The sequence below is a fragment of the Pyxicephalus adspersus genome, chromosome 6 (assembly GCF_032062135.1).
Source record: "Pyxicephalus adspersus chromosome 6, UCB_Pads_2.0, whole genome shotgun sequence".
In the NCBI taxonomy this organism is placed as follows: Eukaryota; Metazoa; Chordata; class Amphibia; order Anura; family Pyxicephalidae; genus Pyxicephalus; species Pyxicephalus adspersus.
Window position 1 is genome coordinate 74,597,014 of NC_092863.1, and position 18,295 is coordinate 74,615,308.

At 37.5% G+C, this 18,295-nt stretch overlaps 1 protein-coding gene across 2 annotated transcripts in view; it reads right to left on the reverse strand.

Annotated features, from left to right (window-relative positions):
* The window catches only part of VCAN (versican), a 69,810-nt gene extending 51,951 nt beyond the window's left edge, over nucleotides 1-17,859 (reverse strand). For both annotated transcript variants that reach the window (XM_072416189.1, XM_072416188.1), the window contains exons 1-2: nucleotides 17,650-17,859; nucleotides 11,078-11,153 (exon numbers count right to left, since the gene is read on the reverse strand). In XM_072416189.1, coding sequence (XP_072272290.1) covers nucleotides 11,078-11,147 — 70 coding nt within the window. In that variant the 5' untranslated portion in view covers nucleotides 11,148-11,153; nucleotides 17,650-17,859. The remainder of the gene's footprint in view (nucleotides 1-11,077; nucleotides 11,154-17,649) is intronic.
* Between the last annotated feature and the right edge of the window lie 436 nt (nucleotides 17,860-18,295).

Here is an 18,295-nt window from a genome sequence, read left to right on the forward strand (position 1 = left end):
TGGGCGGGCACAAGTGCCGCACGCTGGATCTCAGGGGAAATCAAATGAATTTTTTTTTTCTTGTTTTCCCGTGCGGAAAACCTGGTGCGTCTTATAGTCCGGAGCGTCTAATGGTCCGAAAAATACGGTAATTTTTTAAATTACATTGCTATTAACAATGAAGTACTCAGTAAGAAAGTATTACTTTGTCCTGCTGGAGGGGGGGAAGTTTGGCCACATTCTGTTGCTTAGACCCACATAATCGGTCATCATGCATGCAGAATGTAGTTACTGCTTTGTATGTTGTACTGAGGGAAGAATCCAACTATAGATTCCCCCTTCAGGATCATAAATAGTGAAAGATGGATTATAGTTATTCCACTTATATCTGTAAATGTTTGTATATATTAAAGATATACAAACCACTAGATCTACAGAACCAGAATGCTAATGATTCTTCCATATTTACATCTGTATTAGAGCTAGAAGCCTAAACAAGCACATCTGCTTTTGATTCAGAAGCACAATTAATGATGTAACATCCTTCAAAAAATGACAGATCAGAAGGACATGCTAGCAAAACCCACAATTTTATGTTCATATTACAGCTCCATTGTTAAATGTCTGTGCCTCAAAGAAAATGTTACAATAATGTTTCCACAACAAAAACCTACAGATATGTAATGTAATGACTGTAATTACTATTCTTTAACAATTAAACAGAAACTCTGGGAAAGTCTGGGAAAAAAAGCTAAATACCCAAGTTAAAGGGAAAGATGAGAAAGTTTTGCCTGAGGGGCCAACTCAGCTAACTGGTCAGTTCATGGCAGGGAACGTTTCCAGTTGGACATGAAAGTTGGGTGTTGTCTTTTGTCCTTTGTTGACATGTTTTGTGGTAAGGCAAGCCAAGCATTTTGGATGGACAGCCAATGAACCCAAGAAGCAAAAAACACACCTGACCCTTTTTAGGCAATACAACGTGTGTTGTCCTGTACTGCGATCTTGCAGGACAGGTATGATGCCTTAAAGAATTTCAAAATGAATGGCACAGCAGAGCTCTGGTGCAAATAGCATGGACATGTAAACCTAGCCTTAAAGAACATGGTTTACTGTGATACAACTAAACATATAAATGTATATAGTAAATTGCTAAAAAAAAAAAAAAAAACGGGAGGATTGTAAAGGATAATGAATTGTATTTGCTGAATAAGATGATAATGATTTATCAAAGAAACTAGATCTTAATAAAAGTAACATTCCATGCCATTATCACAAATAATCTGTCAATAAGTGCAGCTCCTATTGTGATTGATGTCTAAATAAGGAACTATCTTCACTCAATGCCACCAGCCTAACATATCTCATGTAGCCTAAGAGGCAAATGCAAGTGTAAATGACCACTCTGCCATCATGTTCAAATACGTTTTTTCCTTTTGCATTTTCTCAAACTAATTGTTCCATTCAGCTCATATTTGTTTAAGAGTGGTGCAGAAAAAAGGTAAGTAAGGATTAGACATAATCAAAGACATATGTGTAAATCCTGCTACAATGCATCAATTCAGTGGCTCAGATGATTGTCCAGTTTTTGTTCTGGGCTCACTAAATCAACAAATGACAATTTCTTCATCTGCACATTCCCTGTACTGTTTCCTTCTGTGTTCAAGTTTATTCATTTTCTACTGGGTTACTTAACTATTAGGCTAATCATACAGCTTTCATTGGTCACATGATGCACAAGTTTCTGAATGAAGAATGGAGTACCAGGACCACTGATTCTTCATGTGTTCTAAAAAAAAGTTATAATGGTGAAATATTCTTCATATTTTCTTCTGATAGTATAACAAGCAAAAGAAAAGCAGACCCTTTAGTTGTTTTACATAACCCTGCAAGCTGGCATTAAAGTCGTTGATACCATTTGGAAGACTGACTTGAGACTAGATCCGAGCACAAAATCACACATATTGCAGTCATTGTGACCTGTATAGTAAAATTTTGTTGCCCTTATCTTCCCTTTTACACTTGAAAGAGTTTATAAAATAATATATGCATCTTTTATTTATTTCAGGGAACATTTTGTAACCAAACTCACGCACACAACTAAACCTATAAAAACAACAGTTAAGTACCAAAGAGAAACCACAAAAAGAGGCATTTGCTTTCAATTATTATCATTAGCAATCTACAAAGCTTGCCCCTATAATTTAACTATCCACACACATTTTTAAGCAAAATGAAACAAGTTTAACTTAACAGAAACAAGTTTTAAGTCTCATTTTAGTGTTTGAAGGACTTTGGCAGCAAAACCCTGCTATTGTTAGATAAAGCTGATGAAATACTAAATTCTTTTAAAATGAGAGGGCTGGGTTTTTTTCCTAACAAACCCAGCTTATAAATCACGTTTCAGTCTGCTAGAGAGGCTGTTAGAATTTCCCAGGCATTAATGGCACTTACTGGCAAAGTAGATGGCTTAATAGGACTTCCCTAGAGACTGCAAATAACTGTTGTTAGGGGCCCATAGCAATAGTTAAAGTTATTTCCATAAAAAGTAACATATGGACCTGTGATATCTTTGTGGAGTGGATCAAGTGAGCACAAAAGGCTTCATTAAGTGCTTAATGGTGTCATTCTATAATCACAATATCACACATTGACAAGAGGGAAATAGCTGTCAACCTGTCACTCCATTGTATACCATGACCCCAGTCAAAACACTCAAGCACAATCAACATCTTCCATGTAAAGGGCAACATATGCCACATTGTAAAACAGGACATGTCTCTTTTCCAACACAGTCATATTGTCCTCATCGATGAAAGTGTTAATCTGATGTTGTTGCAATTTCCTGGAATTACAGCAGAATTTATATATATGGTAATGGTAATGCGAACAAAACAATTTACATTCTTGAAATGAATGAATGATGTGATAAATTCTTAGGCTGTTTTCAAATGTAAACTAAAATCTGATTCTTCTCTGTGCAGTAATACGTTTATGTCTCCAAGTACACCCATTTCGTAACTGAATACTATATCCTAAATTATTTTCTGGGTGGAAAAATTCCAGATTGTAAATTGCAATAGTTCAATTAAAATTTATTTTTTGTTAGTTTAGGATGAAATATGAAATATGAATGGGTACAAATCCTTGTCAAGTTTTCTTACTGCTAAGTAAATCAGGAATTATAGCACCATATCAATATATTTAGGTTTTTACCATTTTGGCATTTTCTAATGCGGACACTGTTCTCCTTTTACATCCTTTGGTGTCTCTGGTGTTTGGTCATAAACTAAATTGTCCTCAAAGAGACAAAAACAGAGAAAACGGCAGTGGTCTTAACCATTTAATATTTTATCGAAAAATTAAAACTTTCCAAAGTTTTGGCTATGAACACGTTTTAATCTCCTTTAAATATCCACTATACAAAGGTCAACCTGTCAGATCCAACAACAAAATGACCATTAAACCAAGCTTCATGAAACATAATTCCTTTATTAAGCTACCAATTTAGCCTTTTATTTGTTAACAACAATCATTCCAGCAATAACACTGAGTCAGATACAGCTGCATCTAATGTTATATCAAAAAAGGTCCCACATCTTCCTTAAGTCTGCATGTCTGTCTCTTATTATTATTATTATTATTATTATTATTATTATTATTATTATATATTTCATTATTATAATTATTATTATTAATAATAATAATAATAATAATAAACAGGATTTGTATAGAGCCATCAAATTACGCAGCCCTGTACATTAAATAGGGTCTCTTCAACAGGAGCCAACTCTGAACTTGTCTGACCCTCTCCTGTGTAGTTATATAGAATATCAATCAAACCTATTTAGCAAGAGTTATCACCATTCACCAACTTTCCTGGCAAAGAGCCAAACCTAAACAATGACGAGTTACCCACATACTGCTTGTAGGAGCTAACAACTTTTACAAAAGCTGTCAGTTCTTGGAGGCACTTTGCCAGTGGGGATTGACTGACAGTCGTTATAATTATAAAGAAGGTTCAGCACTGTTGACTGTGAGAGAATTGAGAAAAAGGGAGATTATATAATGAATAGGATTACTGAGATTCATGGTAAAGTTATGTTTATACTCCCATAAGGAGCATCCTGACTTCAGGTACACTATATGAATGTATTGGAGCTGCATTCATTTATGGCATTTATAGCTTTACATTTTTTCCAGGGGAGGTATTAAAAAAAAAAACATTACAAATTGCTGATAGCTAGCTTACAACCTATGCCACCTTAAGTTTTTCAGTGTAATATGTAAGTTAGCCCATACATTTCTGAAGGCTTAGACCAGCCACAGCAACTTTCAATGCCCCGTGTCTCCTTATAAATTCTGCATTACTTTACAGCAGTCATGGTTAACATGTCCAACTAATATCTGCTCTGTTTAATCAAAAAATCCTTTTCACGCTCATATTTATAGCACCGTGAAAATAAGAAACGACGCCAGTAATGTGTTCTTTCTGGAAGTCATTCAATTTCCCCAGCTAAACATACAACAGTTCACTATTTTGGAATAATTGGGAATTGAATTTTCACACTTCAGAATGTAACAATTTGTCATTTGCAGTTTGGGAGAAAGAGTACATCCAACAGGAACAGAAATAGGGCTTTGGCCATGTAGGCAATAAATAGCGCCGGAACAAAAGCCTCAGTGTTTTCACCAGATGGATTGTGGCGAAGGCTACGATACTGTAAGGTAAAGGATGTTAAACAGGCATTAGGTGCTGAGGGATCAATTACTTGATGTAGACTCTCTATAAATCATTGAAAACCAAGCTAATTGAAATTCCATCTGCACACATCATCTTAACTTTATGACCATTAACTAGTCCTAGAAAGACACAGCCTAAGCTGCTACTGTGAGAATTAACTCGGTCGCTACTTCCATAGGCTCTGCTTTAAAGTTCTAGTAATAAAGCTCAGCCATGGTATTAGAAACCTTCAATTCAATGGAAAAAATGCTGGCTGAGACTATTTATTTATTCATTTAATTACTTGTAAAATAAAGGGTTTAGGCAAAGGGCAGTGCCACTACAACTTCCAGCAGACTTTGCCAAACTTGTGGGCTAGTAGGTGGTCTTTTAGTTCTGCAGTTTTGCAAACGCTGTTTTTTTTCATATCACTGTTGGTAATAATAGTATCCCATATACTATTAATACCATTATAATAACAGTAATATGTATCAGAGATATATTACATGAGAACTAAGCCCTGTGCTATGCAGCATATTCCTCCTTTCCCATCCTTGTGATTGACAGTAATTGCAATAGACACAAACTAGCTGCCCATCTTTATTATCTGGACTGACATAGCTCATCAAGCACCAATTGCCTACCAGCTACTCCTCTCTTGGGAACTGACAGGCATATCCATATCTAGACCAGTTGTATTACACCCCTATGGAGCATGGAGGTTGGAGCTGTACCCCTAAACTCCATCAAGCCCTGCTCCTGTTTGGGTTTCTATATGATTGCTCTTGCTTTGATGTAGTAAAACTAAAAGTGGACCTGTAATAACAGAATATCTGATGTTTAAGTTGCAAACTTTTCATCACTGAAAATCCATTGTCTTAGAGCATGCATGTTGTCAGTGAAGTCTGAAAAGCCCCAAACCCTTACCTGGTTAGTTCCAGGATAGGGAGGCTTAAAAGGTTAAGATAAGGATGACAACACAAGTAAGAAATTACAGTTCTCATATTTCTCTTTTCAAAGATTTCCTATAACCACTACATGTGACAGAAGTGATACTCAGCAAGCTTCTATTTCGGGCCAATGTTTTTTCTAAATAACCCTTAAAGCAAATAACAGAGCTATCAGTGCAGAGCTCAGTTTAAACATAAGCAAATGAATAACAGTAAATGTTGCTCAGGGGTTAGCACTCCGGCGTTTGCAGCGCTAGGTTTGAATCCCAGCCAGGACACTATCTGCATGGAGTTTGCAAGTTCTCCCCGTGTCTGCGTGGGTATCCTCCGGGTACTCCGGTTTCCTCCCACACCCCCAAAAACATGCAGTTAGGTTAATTGTCTTCCCCCTAAAATTGATCTTAGACTACAATAATGACATATTGTACAGCATTGCGTAATATGATGGCGCTATATAAATACTGTGTAATAATATATTGGTCTTTCGTTTCTCTTTTATGTGAGTGATTAGAAAATAAAGAAGTCATGGAAGTATGGAAATACAACTAAGAAGGCTTTGGTTACTCTTTAATAAAAGTATATGCTGCCCATGGAACAGCACTTGAATTTTTTTTCTTCTAAGGAGTACATTTCTATGATTTCTTCCTTGTCAATGCTGAGTGAATAAAGAAAGGCATTAAGGTTTGGAGTGTGGGGATGAAAATGGTCCTTCACTAATGACTGCTGAGACATTGACACCTGCCACAAATGAAGTGGACTAGGAAATCCTGGGCAATAAAACAGCCCTCTTGTTTGAAAGATAGCAAATGCAAGATAAGACATCCTTGACACAGAACAGGCAGGCTTGAGTGGGAGGAAAATCTACCTAGCAATAAAAAGATCCATGCTTGCACAAGCTAACAATGGCTTTGAAAAAATTACTTCCCATGCACATTATACATATGCTGAAAAACCAGTAACTTCACCAAACAAAATTTGGTGGGCACAATATATATATATATATATATATATATATATATACATATATATATATATATATAGCTTAACTTAAGCCATCATCTAATAAAAAGAACATATATACACTTTACGCTTACAGCCAAAAATGTGTCCTTTGAGAACACCTAATCAGTGTTTGTCAAAGTGCATGTATCTTTAAATCATTTTGTATTTCAATATTTTTATTGAGATTTTGAGATTTTAGAACAAAACAAAACAATAGCAATACACACGATTTAAAAAAAAAGAAAAGCAATAACAAGAGTCAAAGACAAGAACCATAGGTAAACAAAATGTGGTCCGGTGAATCATCTGTAGTATATAACATTGTAAAAAACAATTGCAGCAAACAAGACCTTTAAAGTTCACCTTCCCCGAGTTAAGCCAGGTCGCAAACATACATAAATAAATGAAAAAAAAAAATGATGGTTATGAAATATGAAGGTGTGTCTTGCACTTTGACCCTAACTCTTAACACATAACAAACATAAGGGAGGACACAAAAGGTAAAAGGGAGAGGGAAACACCAATTAGGATAAATACAACAGGGTGTTGGGGGAAAGGGATAGAGGAAGTACTAGCGGGATCCAATTACAACCCGTGGCTCGAACTGAATTCCCATATCCAACTATTATGATCCGTTATAGGTGAACCATGGTTCCCAGACATCTTCAAATCTGTCCAAGGAATTCTTTAAGGTATGAGTGAGTTTGTCGTTCACCATGATCCAATTCAATTTAGAAGCTATGGGGTCTAAGGGAATAGTGGGGCCTTCCAGGCTTTAGCCAATGCGATTCTACTTGACACTAATAGCAGTTTGATCAATTTTTGGGTGGGTTTCGGCAAAGTTGTATCAATTTTACTAAATAGTGCGGCTTCTACCGTAGCCGTAATGTCCTGTTTCACCACTCTTGAGATTAAATTGAATACTTCATTCCAGAACCTCCTGGCCAACGGGCAAGTCCACCAAATATGTACCATGGAACCCCTATCCCCACACCCTCGGAAACACATAGGAGACACTGAAGGGAATATCCTCGCCAGTTTAGCTGGTGTGAGGTACCATCTAAGGGCTACTTTATAATTAGCCTCCACCACCGCAGAGTTGAGAGATATTTTAGACAGGGCACAGATCATGTCCTGCCACTCCTCCAAATCCCACGTGACACCAAGTTCATTTTCCCATTCCCTCATATATCTCAATTTTTTATGCTGATCAATTAACACCGAGTAAATAACAGAGATTTGCCCCTTTGTGTTAGCTATGGATGAGCAAGTGCTTTCAAAAGGCGAGGAACACATGGGCTTTGGGGCATCCCTAATTATCCGGGAGATATAGGAGTACAGTTGTCTATAGTGGAAGTACTCCTTGGCAGGAATTTCAAATTGAGAAGATAGGTGTTCCCATGTGACTAATGCTCGTACATCTATCATGTCTTTAATTCGTCTAAAGCCTTTAGAGATCCACCATTGAAAATCTGCCGCGTGCAATCCCGGCGGAAAGTCCGGATTAAGCCACAATGGGGTCAAAGGTTTATGGAGAGAGGAAAGCTTCGGGTGGTGGCCAAATTTGTCCCAAATCTGCATGGAATGTGAAAGGGCCGGGCACTTAACAGGGCCTCTAGTGTTTTTTCTCCTCCACATAATGGAATCTATGGCCCCCAAATCTTTAAATCATTTTGACTGGCAGGTTGAAAATGGATAAGTAGAATATGTGTCCAAAATACAGGTAAAATATTTTATATTATATTAAAACATTAAAAATATAATGTTATAATTATTTTTGTTTAACTTGTGTCATGATCTCATGTTGTCAATATTCTACTTGTATGTTGCCCTGTATATTCTTCTCTATATTCATTGTAAAACACATTCTCTGAAATTAACCAGACTCATTAACAGATAAAAGAGTTTTCTAAGAAAAAGACCACCTGGAACGATGCTAATGCTATGCAGTGCTATTATCTTGTCTTTGAATGAAAAGAGAGATCAGGCTGAAATGAAAAAAACATTGCAGAACTAGTCTTACTGTCAAAATTTATGCCTGCAGGTTTTAGATCTAGCTTTAATAATGCTGAGAAAAAAACTGAATGTATGAAATACACAAAGATGCCTTTAAAATAATGCACATTTCTTGCCCTGGACTCACTAAAAAAATAACTAGAGATAGCATGTGTACTATCATATGTAGTATCCTGCACCAGTACTTTATTGTGTAATCCCCGAGATGTTTCATACAAGACTGCTGGTAAGTTGTACCTGAAAAAATCTATTCATAGGACCTGATCTATAAAAACTCTCCAAGACTGGGGAAGATATGTCCCCAAGTGCTGGATCACCCAGGTTCCCCCATGATAGCCTATCTTCTCCAGTTTCTGAGAGCCTTAATAAATCAGTTCAATGGTATCTTATCAGAACACTGTTCATGTCAGCGAGAAATATTAAGTAATATACCCAGCTGCAAGCTTTATAGTGCCACATGGGCGGACAAGCTCTCATGCTCATAACATGCTGTTGAAAACTTCCAACAGTGTGTTGTTTTAATTAACAAGCAAATGCTGACTTCAGAAAAATAGAATTGTGGGTTATTATTTTAAAATGATGAGCTGTTGAAATCACTTGAAAAACGTTGGTACTTTTGTTAACTTTTCCCATACAAAAGCTCCACACCCTGAAAATATGTGTATCCATATCCACCCCTGTTCTACTTCATAATAACTGACAGAATGGCTTCCAAGAGCAACTATCTCTTTCTGAATCATAGGACGCAAGCTTTCGGTTTATTTTAGTGATTTCATCCCATCCGATGCCTTCTTTTTCATCCATATATTTTCTTTCTTTCTGCAGTGTATACATTTATTAAAATGAAAACCCCAAATTTAAACCTAATATTTAATATGGACCATTTTCTATTTAACGTCCCAATATGTGAGTCATGTTTAATTATGACCATCTGCGAGTTTAATAAAAGGTACAAAAATATAAAGCAGTTAATTGAATTTCTACTACCTTTTTGCTTACACAATCATTTTTTTCTCCAGATAACAATAGATTTTTCTTCCACCTGGCACGAACATGAAAAGTTTCTATAATTGGCAGCTTTCAAGGAATGGAATATTTTACTAATTATCAATTTTTTTACAATAATGACATTCTATTCTTGTTCTATTTGTCACACCAGATTATAACTTCTGTATAAAGCATAGTAAAAATATAAAGAATTCCAGAAAAAAATACTAAATATCCTAAATCCTGGAGGCTGATGACCTCAGCCATAGCCATAGAGGTAATTCTCAGTTGTAGCCTCAAAATGATGTAAGTTACTATGATTTAATGGTCATACAGCCAAAAAACATACAAAAGGACTAAAACATGACTGTTTTAGTGACATGTTGTTTAATGAGTTCAAGTCAAATGCATTAAGTGTAGTCATACATACTATACAATTGGGAAGAAGGTTGCAAACCCACATCAGAAGATTGATGTTTACATACATCAATACTACAAAATGACTTTTATAATGGTGATTCCTGAAATAACTTAGCAAATATGGTAGGCATCAATACAAGCATTCAATCAGTGTTGAATCTGTAGATCTGGCTCTTTTCAGGCTTGATTAGGTGATGATTTTCTTTATCCCTGGGTGGCCCAGTGTCAAGATGTAGTTAAGGGATGGTCACAATTAAGCTAGAAAATTGGCCTTGTTAACTATTGTTCTCTCCACTGATAAGCTTGTGCTGGAAGCCTCTCCTATGCAGCCATCCAATCCTCTATTCCCAACAGAAGTAAATGTATCAGCATTTTGTAGAACACAAAGGTCTGGCACCCTCTAAATTAGCAATTACAATTAAGGTTAAGTGGAGCCCAAGGGTTCCTCCAGAGAGTGCTGGGGGTCCTTTGAACTGTGGCTGATTGACTTCACATTTGATGAAGCCTGTATAGTTCTGGGGCCAAGCCATGTGGAGGGGCCAGCTACATGAATTTAACAATCTTTTAAGTTGTCTATAAGTGTGGCTTTATTTTCAAAGCCAATAAATCCAGAATAATAAATATATATTGGTCTGCAAGCCTGGCAAATTCACAATTAAGGAGGGTGGTCTCTTGACTAACATTAGGGATCACTATTATTATCTTCACCAGTCCCCAATGAATTCATTGTGTCAGGGTTTCCTTGGGGCTTGAAATTTAAAAGGTAAATTAAAAAATTTTGAAAACTTGAAATTTAAGGGTTCCTCTGGGGTACATGAGTTTACAGCAGGTTGATATCAAGACTGATTTAAGTACTTCAGTATTAATTAAATATATATGTCTAATGAGTTTCTAAATGCCAAATAACTACTCAAATAGTGTTTTATTTCTACCTGAAATTTAGCGAATACAACACACAACACAATGATTCTTTATGTTATCATTTCAATGAAACAATTCTTACCTGCACGGAATGCATAGGAAACGTGGAATGCTGAGCATATCCAAAATATATATTTAATATCCAACAACATATTGACCTGGAAAAAAAAAAAGAAAACATGTATTAACATGTATCAAGTGAAAAATTGCAGAACAATTCAACAAACAGCAGTATTTTGTTTTAAAGTTGGCATTTGTTTCCTGTATAATCACCCGTCTGGGGGAGACCTAGGCTCACTGACAGTCAGCTGCTCTGGCCTCCTCCCCATCATGATGTCAGAGAAATGAAAATGAGCTCAGGGAGAGACGGCTGGGAACCTGGTGCTCTGCTCATTGACAGTAAACAGATGTCAGGAAAGGAAACACCTTGAAGAAATCCATGTTTTAAGTGAAAGTTAGAGCAAAAAGCTGGATTTCATTAGAAGGTCTGACAAGCTTAGAAACATCATAGACTTGGTTGGAAAATAATTACATGAATCATGGGCTTAACACTTAACGGTCCTAATATTTCATTGTTGAGATATATAACAAGAGTTACATTGCATATTCCTAGCAGTCTAATATTTACAGTGTATAGTAATCCAATCTTCTTGTTTCAGATAGAGTGTGGTTCAAATTTGAACCATGTTGGTCTTACTGGTAAGATGCTCCCTGGTGTCCAGTTGGCAATGGTCACTGGAACAAAAGTGATGGGAATCCAAATCAATGGAATAGAAACAGAGAGACACTGGTGATTGTTTCCTGGATGGACAAGTCTTCTAACCCATCGATCTTCATGCCAAGAGGGTTCAATAAGTTGGCATGTGTTTGCCCACATGGAGACTATTGACTAATTTAGAACAAATCAGACCACTATTATCTCCTGTTCATAGGTCTCCCAAAGGAAACACAGTTAGAGAGAAAATTAGAGATACAGGGCTTCAATTGCTAAATTTACTCTGGCTTCAGTACTTTCTGAAAAATGTTAGTGTTTTCAAACAAATGGTATGCAATAGCACCTTTTATACTTTATATTTTCTACAAATTTCCTTTTAAAACCATATTTTCAAACTTCCAAAAACCATTGTTTTCTGTCTCTTAAAATGCTCACTACTTATCCTTCATTCCATATCTCCCCTCCTATTGTGTGCGACTTCCCCCTCTTAGATTGTAAGCTCTTCACGCAGGGTCCCCTCCTCCTCCTGTGTCACTGCCTGTATCTGTCTGTCATTTGCAACCCCTATTTATTGAGCAGTGCTGCCTAATATGTTGGATCTATATAAATACTGTTGATTATTATTATTATTATTATTATTAATACTAATAATAATAACAATAATAATATTAGATATCATCTGAAATCACAATATCTGTGTACTGCCCCTACAGTTAAAATGAATATATAATGGGTCTACTTCATTATTATTAGAGTACATTTGAATCATGTAACTAATCTAGCATTACAGAGATTAAGCCAAATACAATTTACAGCTGCTGCCTCTATAAATATATTACCATTTTTAATAATATGTATCTTTTTACTTGGAGTTTTTATCTGTTCAGAGCTTAACTTTAACCCAACACCCACAAAAAAATGAACAAATGTGGGCAAGGATTTTTCTTTAAAATGTAGACATTCATTGGCCATGCCGTCCACACATAACCCATGATCATTCTTTATTTCCCTGCTTGAAATGTGGCTCCAACTAAGTAATGTACAAACATAAATAAACTAAAAAGACATGTTCTCAGCACATAATAAATTAGGCTACTCTCTCTGCCCATTTATGGGAAAATAACTCCAAGTAAAAAAAAGAAAGGCATATTGTGTTTGAATTTGGAAATGTGAGCAATACACCAAAAGCACAACTAAATAAATCTATAAAGGAGAATTGGCAGCCTGCCTTAATCACTTACAATACATCCTATTTCTATTTCATTACAATAATCAACCACTTCTACAGATCCATTCTATGTTATTATCCATATGTTATTATCCATTTAGTAACAGCCCATCTAACAGACAGAATTTCTAGCATAGTGGAACTAATGCGCAAGAAGGAGAATTTAATGTGAAAAGTTCAGTTTAGAATTTGATTGAAGAAGGTTTTATCCTTTTTTTTGTCCTTTCCTGTTCTGTAAGATTCCCCCAAATCAATCATTTCCTTGAACCCAGCACAATGCTGAAGTTAGGCTGGACTTTTCAGCTAAGCTACTGTTGTCAGTAATGTACGGTAAGTGATATCTCTCTGTATGTCTAAAGCTAGTCCACTAGAGGGCACAATTCTTGGGTACTCTTCTCTTATTAGTGAATTGTCTATAGCAGTGTTTTTCAACCTTTTTTGAGTCACGGCACAATTTTTACATTCAAAAAATCCTGCGGCACACCACAAATGTTACAAAATGACACTCTGTAGTTAATTCTCTTGTCTCTAAGAATAAGCAAGGCAATTAAGCTACCTACTGCCACCCACTGACATGAAAGAGTATTACATTACTAGTGTGCAGCGGCACAGTGGTTAAAAATCACTGATCTATTGTATCTCAGCCAGTCACAACTCCAATTATTGAATGGTTAATCTCATTGTTAGGTCCTTTGTTGATGAGTTATAAAGACATTGAGGGAACACTGCCACACTTTACCTACAAGAGAGTATTCTGATTGGATGAAATTGCTCTTTAACAGAATGATGCCACTATTTAACATATTGATTAAATCAGTTAAAACCATTTCATTTGCATCAAATTAAAGGATATATTTTTTATTTTATTTTATTTTATTTTTTTACAAAGCAACCATAGCTAAAGTAGACAGTGTGCCATAAAGAATTACCATTGCTCTCTGTATGTACAAAACAGTCTCTCTGTAGAGGTCAGACACACCGCTTCCTGCTGAGTCAGGGCTGGAGTTATCCACTCAACAGGAAGCATTGGACATTGGTAATTGCAAAACCAGAGGTTTGGCTTTGTAGGAAGGGGTAGGAATGTTGAACCTCTGCAGAGAGACTGCTGCCTCCACATAGAGAAGGGCCCTTTTATAAAGAATCCTGACAAGGGACAGGATTTTCTCACTATAATGTCACAGAGCTCATTTCCTAACCTCCAATAGTGTTTTCTGCACAGTTTACAATTACACTTACAAATGTAAGAAGACAGAGAGATGTCTTTCAACCCCAAAGTACAAGAGCAAAAGACGTACCCCTGCCATGCCCCATGCAAATCACAAATGAATAATATGCCACAAATTATTGGTCAAACCTATAGGGCCAATACTTATCATGATACGAGATTTTCAAATTACCAAGCACAATAATTTAGAGGTCAAGGGAAAGTTTAGAGCAGAGAAATCCTTTTAGTAATATTCTTTGATAGATGTCTATGCATCAAACAAAAAAAGTGACAAGTAAAGAGAAAAGAAGGCCAGAGGGCCTATTGCTGCAAACGAGAGGCAGTGGTTCCAAATGAAGGACAGTTGGGAGCTTTGCAATTGGCAGGCTGTTAGGACAAAGAGGAATAATACAGGTCTATTACATCTGAATAGAGAGAATGTAATACCAATGTTCTCCTGAACGGGCACTGCGGGAGAAAACTTAGAGGCTCCTTGTTGGGGACAATGAAATAGGGAGGGCAGGCAAAGACCTCTGCATGGAAAAAAGTGATCTCTTGCAGCAATTCAACTTAATAAAATCTTTAAAAATGAAAACTCATCATTAAAATAAATCAAAAATCAAAAACCTATGCATTGCCTTTTTTGTTAGCTTGTATGCTTCAGGGCTCAGTATATAGTACAGATAATTAAAGTCCAGTCCTGGATATATTAATGGCCATTGCAGTCCAACAAATAATGCACCCAAAGTCTTTGAAGTCAGAATAAATTCAGTGGAAGTTCCTCTTTGTGTCCAGTGAAGAAACATTAAGTGACAGCTATTTGATTGTGGAGCATGACATCAGTGTGACTATGGTGCTGCTCCAGTGACCCAGGCTAATCCTTACCTCTCTATGTACTGCTCTGATCCTTTCCCCAGCAATGTCCTCTGAAGTTTCTGCATACACCTCCTCCCCTCCCTCCCCCGACTGGTGCTCCTTCACAAAAAGCAGTTGTCAAGCACTGCCGTTTCCTCTAAGTGGGTGGTGATATTATTGAATTGTGTAGGCACTAATTTATGTTATGACTGAAAGGGGCCCCCCAACTCATATTCAATGACTTCAAGTATGCCAGGGCACCGATTGTACATGCTGAGTGCATGCCACCATCCATTAAACAAATATATATATAATTTTACCAGTGGGTTGAATTGCTTCCCCAATTAACCTTACACTATATTAATAGTAGGGACATCAGATTGTGACGTGACTACAGACGCTGTAAAAATACATCAATAATCAGAGGAGGGGTGAAAGTTTCCATTCTATAGCAAACTCTTCTACAATCTTTGGTGGCCAAGCTAAAGGGCACCTCAGTGCCCTCTTCAAAAAAAAATTAAAAGTTGCACAATAACTGAGGCCCTATGAACAAAAAAAAGGAACATTCGGAAGAAATAGAACGCTCTAAAAGAACATGTCTTGGATGATTTTGTTTTAAGAATGAATTAAACTGGAACCCATCTTATCAATGACAGTACAACCAGGTAAGAAAAGCAGCGTGGGCAGGCCTAAGACACAATGGCATGACAAATGATTCGTCTGAAGCTTTCATGTAAAACATTGCAGCAGTTTAAAGAAATAAAGGCCATGCTGCATTGTATTTCCAAAGTCCACGTGGCGATTGATAAAATGAATATTCCCTGGACATTGTCCGGTTTTACACTGCAGCTTCCCTCCCTCCTCTCTTTGCAGTCACCGCCCTAGATGTGGCTCATAGAGACAGCTGGCTTTTGTTAGGAGAGACTCATGTGGGACTGCATCCATCCAGAGGTGAAATCAGATCCCTGCCAGGACTCCCCAGTCCTCCATTCACAGGACACCTCTGTCTTAGTACATGACACTCCATAGAACTTCTCCTAGATTGTAAGCTCTTAAGGGCAGGGTCCTCTCCTCCCAGGTCACTCTCTGTATTTGTCAGTCATTTGCAACCCCCTATTTAATGTACAGCGCTTTGTAATATGTTGGCGCTATATAAATCCTGCTTATTAATAATAATAGAACTTTACATATAGAACTCATCAATGTATAGGTTGCTGTCTGACAATATTCTAATCAGTGCAGAAATCATCTATCCTAAAAACAAACAGCACCAAATAAATGACCCCGGCCTCCTGTTGGCACATTATACCCCCCAGGTCCCACACACCAAAGCTTGCTGGATCTAAAACAGTTCTTTGTGCAAGCTATGGAGGACCTTCCCAACCCTTCATTGGAACCAATTAAGTTTTTGCATGTTTTACTTCTTGCTATCCCCTGCATATGGTCATAAATGGGCACTATTACAAAAAATTCACTATTAGACTGCAACAGGCCAAAAACATATAAATTGCAAAGATCTAAACTTATAATTGGCAAAAAAAATGGATTTAGCTGAATCATGGTAATTAACATCCAAGGAGCGGATCTGATTGACTTTTGGCCATGTATAAAGCTAGACAAGGAGAACGATGCTGAGCAGAGAATGACACAAAGGGGGTGTGTGAGAACCTCGTGCACAGGAGCTTTGCGCAGGAGATGCTGCGGAGTGCAGTGCCCAGTCCGTCCAGCAGAGGCCGCCCGCGCTCTCCCCAGCACATTCCTAGACATCGCAGGATCGGCAGAACAATGCAGCGCTCAGCACAGAGCCGCTCATAAAACACAGTGCTGATTAGCAGCACAACGGAGCGCAGCAGGTTCATTTACAGCAGCTACTAAATCTAAGTGACAAGTCGAGGTTGTGACTTTTTTTTCTAATGCCCTCTTTTTTTTTTTTTTTGCTTTGGTTGCTGTAAATCCTATAAAGTCTTCTGTTACTGGTACCCCTGAATGGGTTGGCATTACTTTACACAGAGCCATTGAAATGCAACAATAAGGTTTAACATCTGTGAAGTCAATATTGCCTCTTAGGATATAGAGAACATGTTCAGTGTACACAGCAACAGGCTTAGGAGAAATGTACTCATTAACTTGTAACAAGAGCTGACCCCTGAACCAGATGCCATCAATATAGGGCTGTGAGTGGCAATATTTAACTTGGGGATTATGAGAATGCCATGGCACATGCAATCACCAGCTTGGCCTCACATTTTGCATGATTTTTTATGTTTCATTGCTCCCATCCAATAGAAATGGAGATCCATTGACTTTATAGCCCTCTATGTTAGATTTGGACAAAAGCAGCTTCAGAGAAAGGAGTTAGCTTTCCAGGAACACAAGCTATGGGATCACACAGTGCCAGATGTCATCAGAGAGCTCCAACCCTATCCCTACTAATTCAGCATCCCTATATATATATATATACCTATAACACCTACATTGTGTTGCAGAATAATGCACCCCAAAGTGCAATGAAATGCAATGCTGCACCCATGTGCACTGCTAGTAAGAAAACATTTCTGAACTGTTAGTGCTACTTTTGGATGCTTCATTGAATGAGTTTCTGTGAAATCCATTGCCAGAAAAATAGATAAAAGAGACAATAAAGTGATTTACCTGGAAGGATGACTTGTTAGTGTGTTGGCTGCATCAAGTCCAGTGTTGTACAAGAATTTCTTCTAATATTCCAGATTGCCTGTGGATGATGGCTTAGTATATCCCAGGGGCAGGAGGATGCTATGTGCCTGGATCACCCTATAGATCCCCCGATGGACAGCTGCACCCTCAGCTCCGGCTTGTGTCTGTAATGAGTCCTTGTGAAAGAAGAACCAGAGTCTGTTTGGCTGCAAGTTCAAATGCGGGATCTGACACCCCTCATGATTATATCATTATACCGTCAGCAGAGTGGGAAGGAGGGGACTTAGAGGAGGGATCACTCACCCTCCCTCACTCCAAGGAGTCCCAAATCCCAGCCTCCCACCTATGGAGCACACTACACACAATTATACTTTCCTTAGCAGCACACAATAGTGAGCAGAATATTGCAGCATCCTCACACATTCTGCAAGATTCATTCCATGTGTACAGCAAGAACCTCCTTCCTTCCCTTCCTTCCTTCCTTCCTTCCTTCCTTCCTTCCTTCCTTCCTTCCTTCCTATTATCCTATATACATATATCATATCTATTAGTGTCATCCAAATCTGTCTTTCCATTCCTCTATCATTAATCAATCTACAAAGCTGATATTTTCAATCGGGTGTAT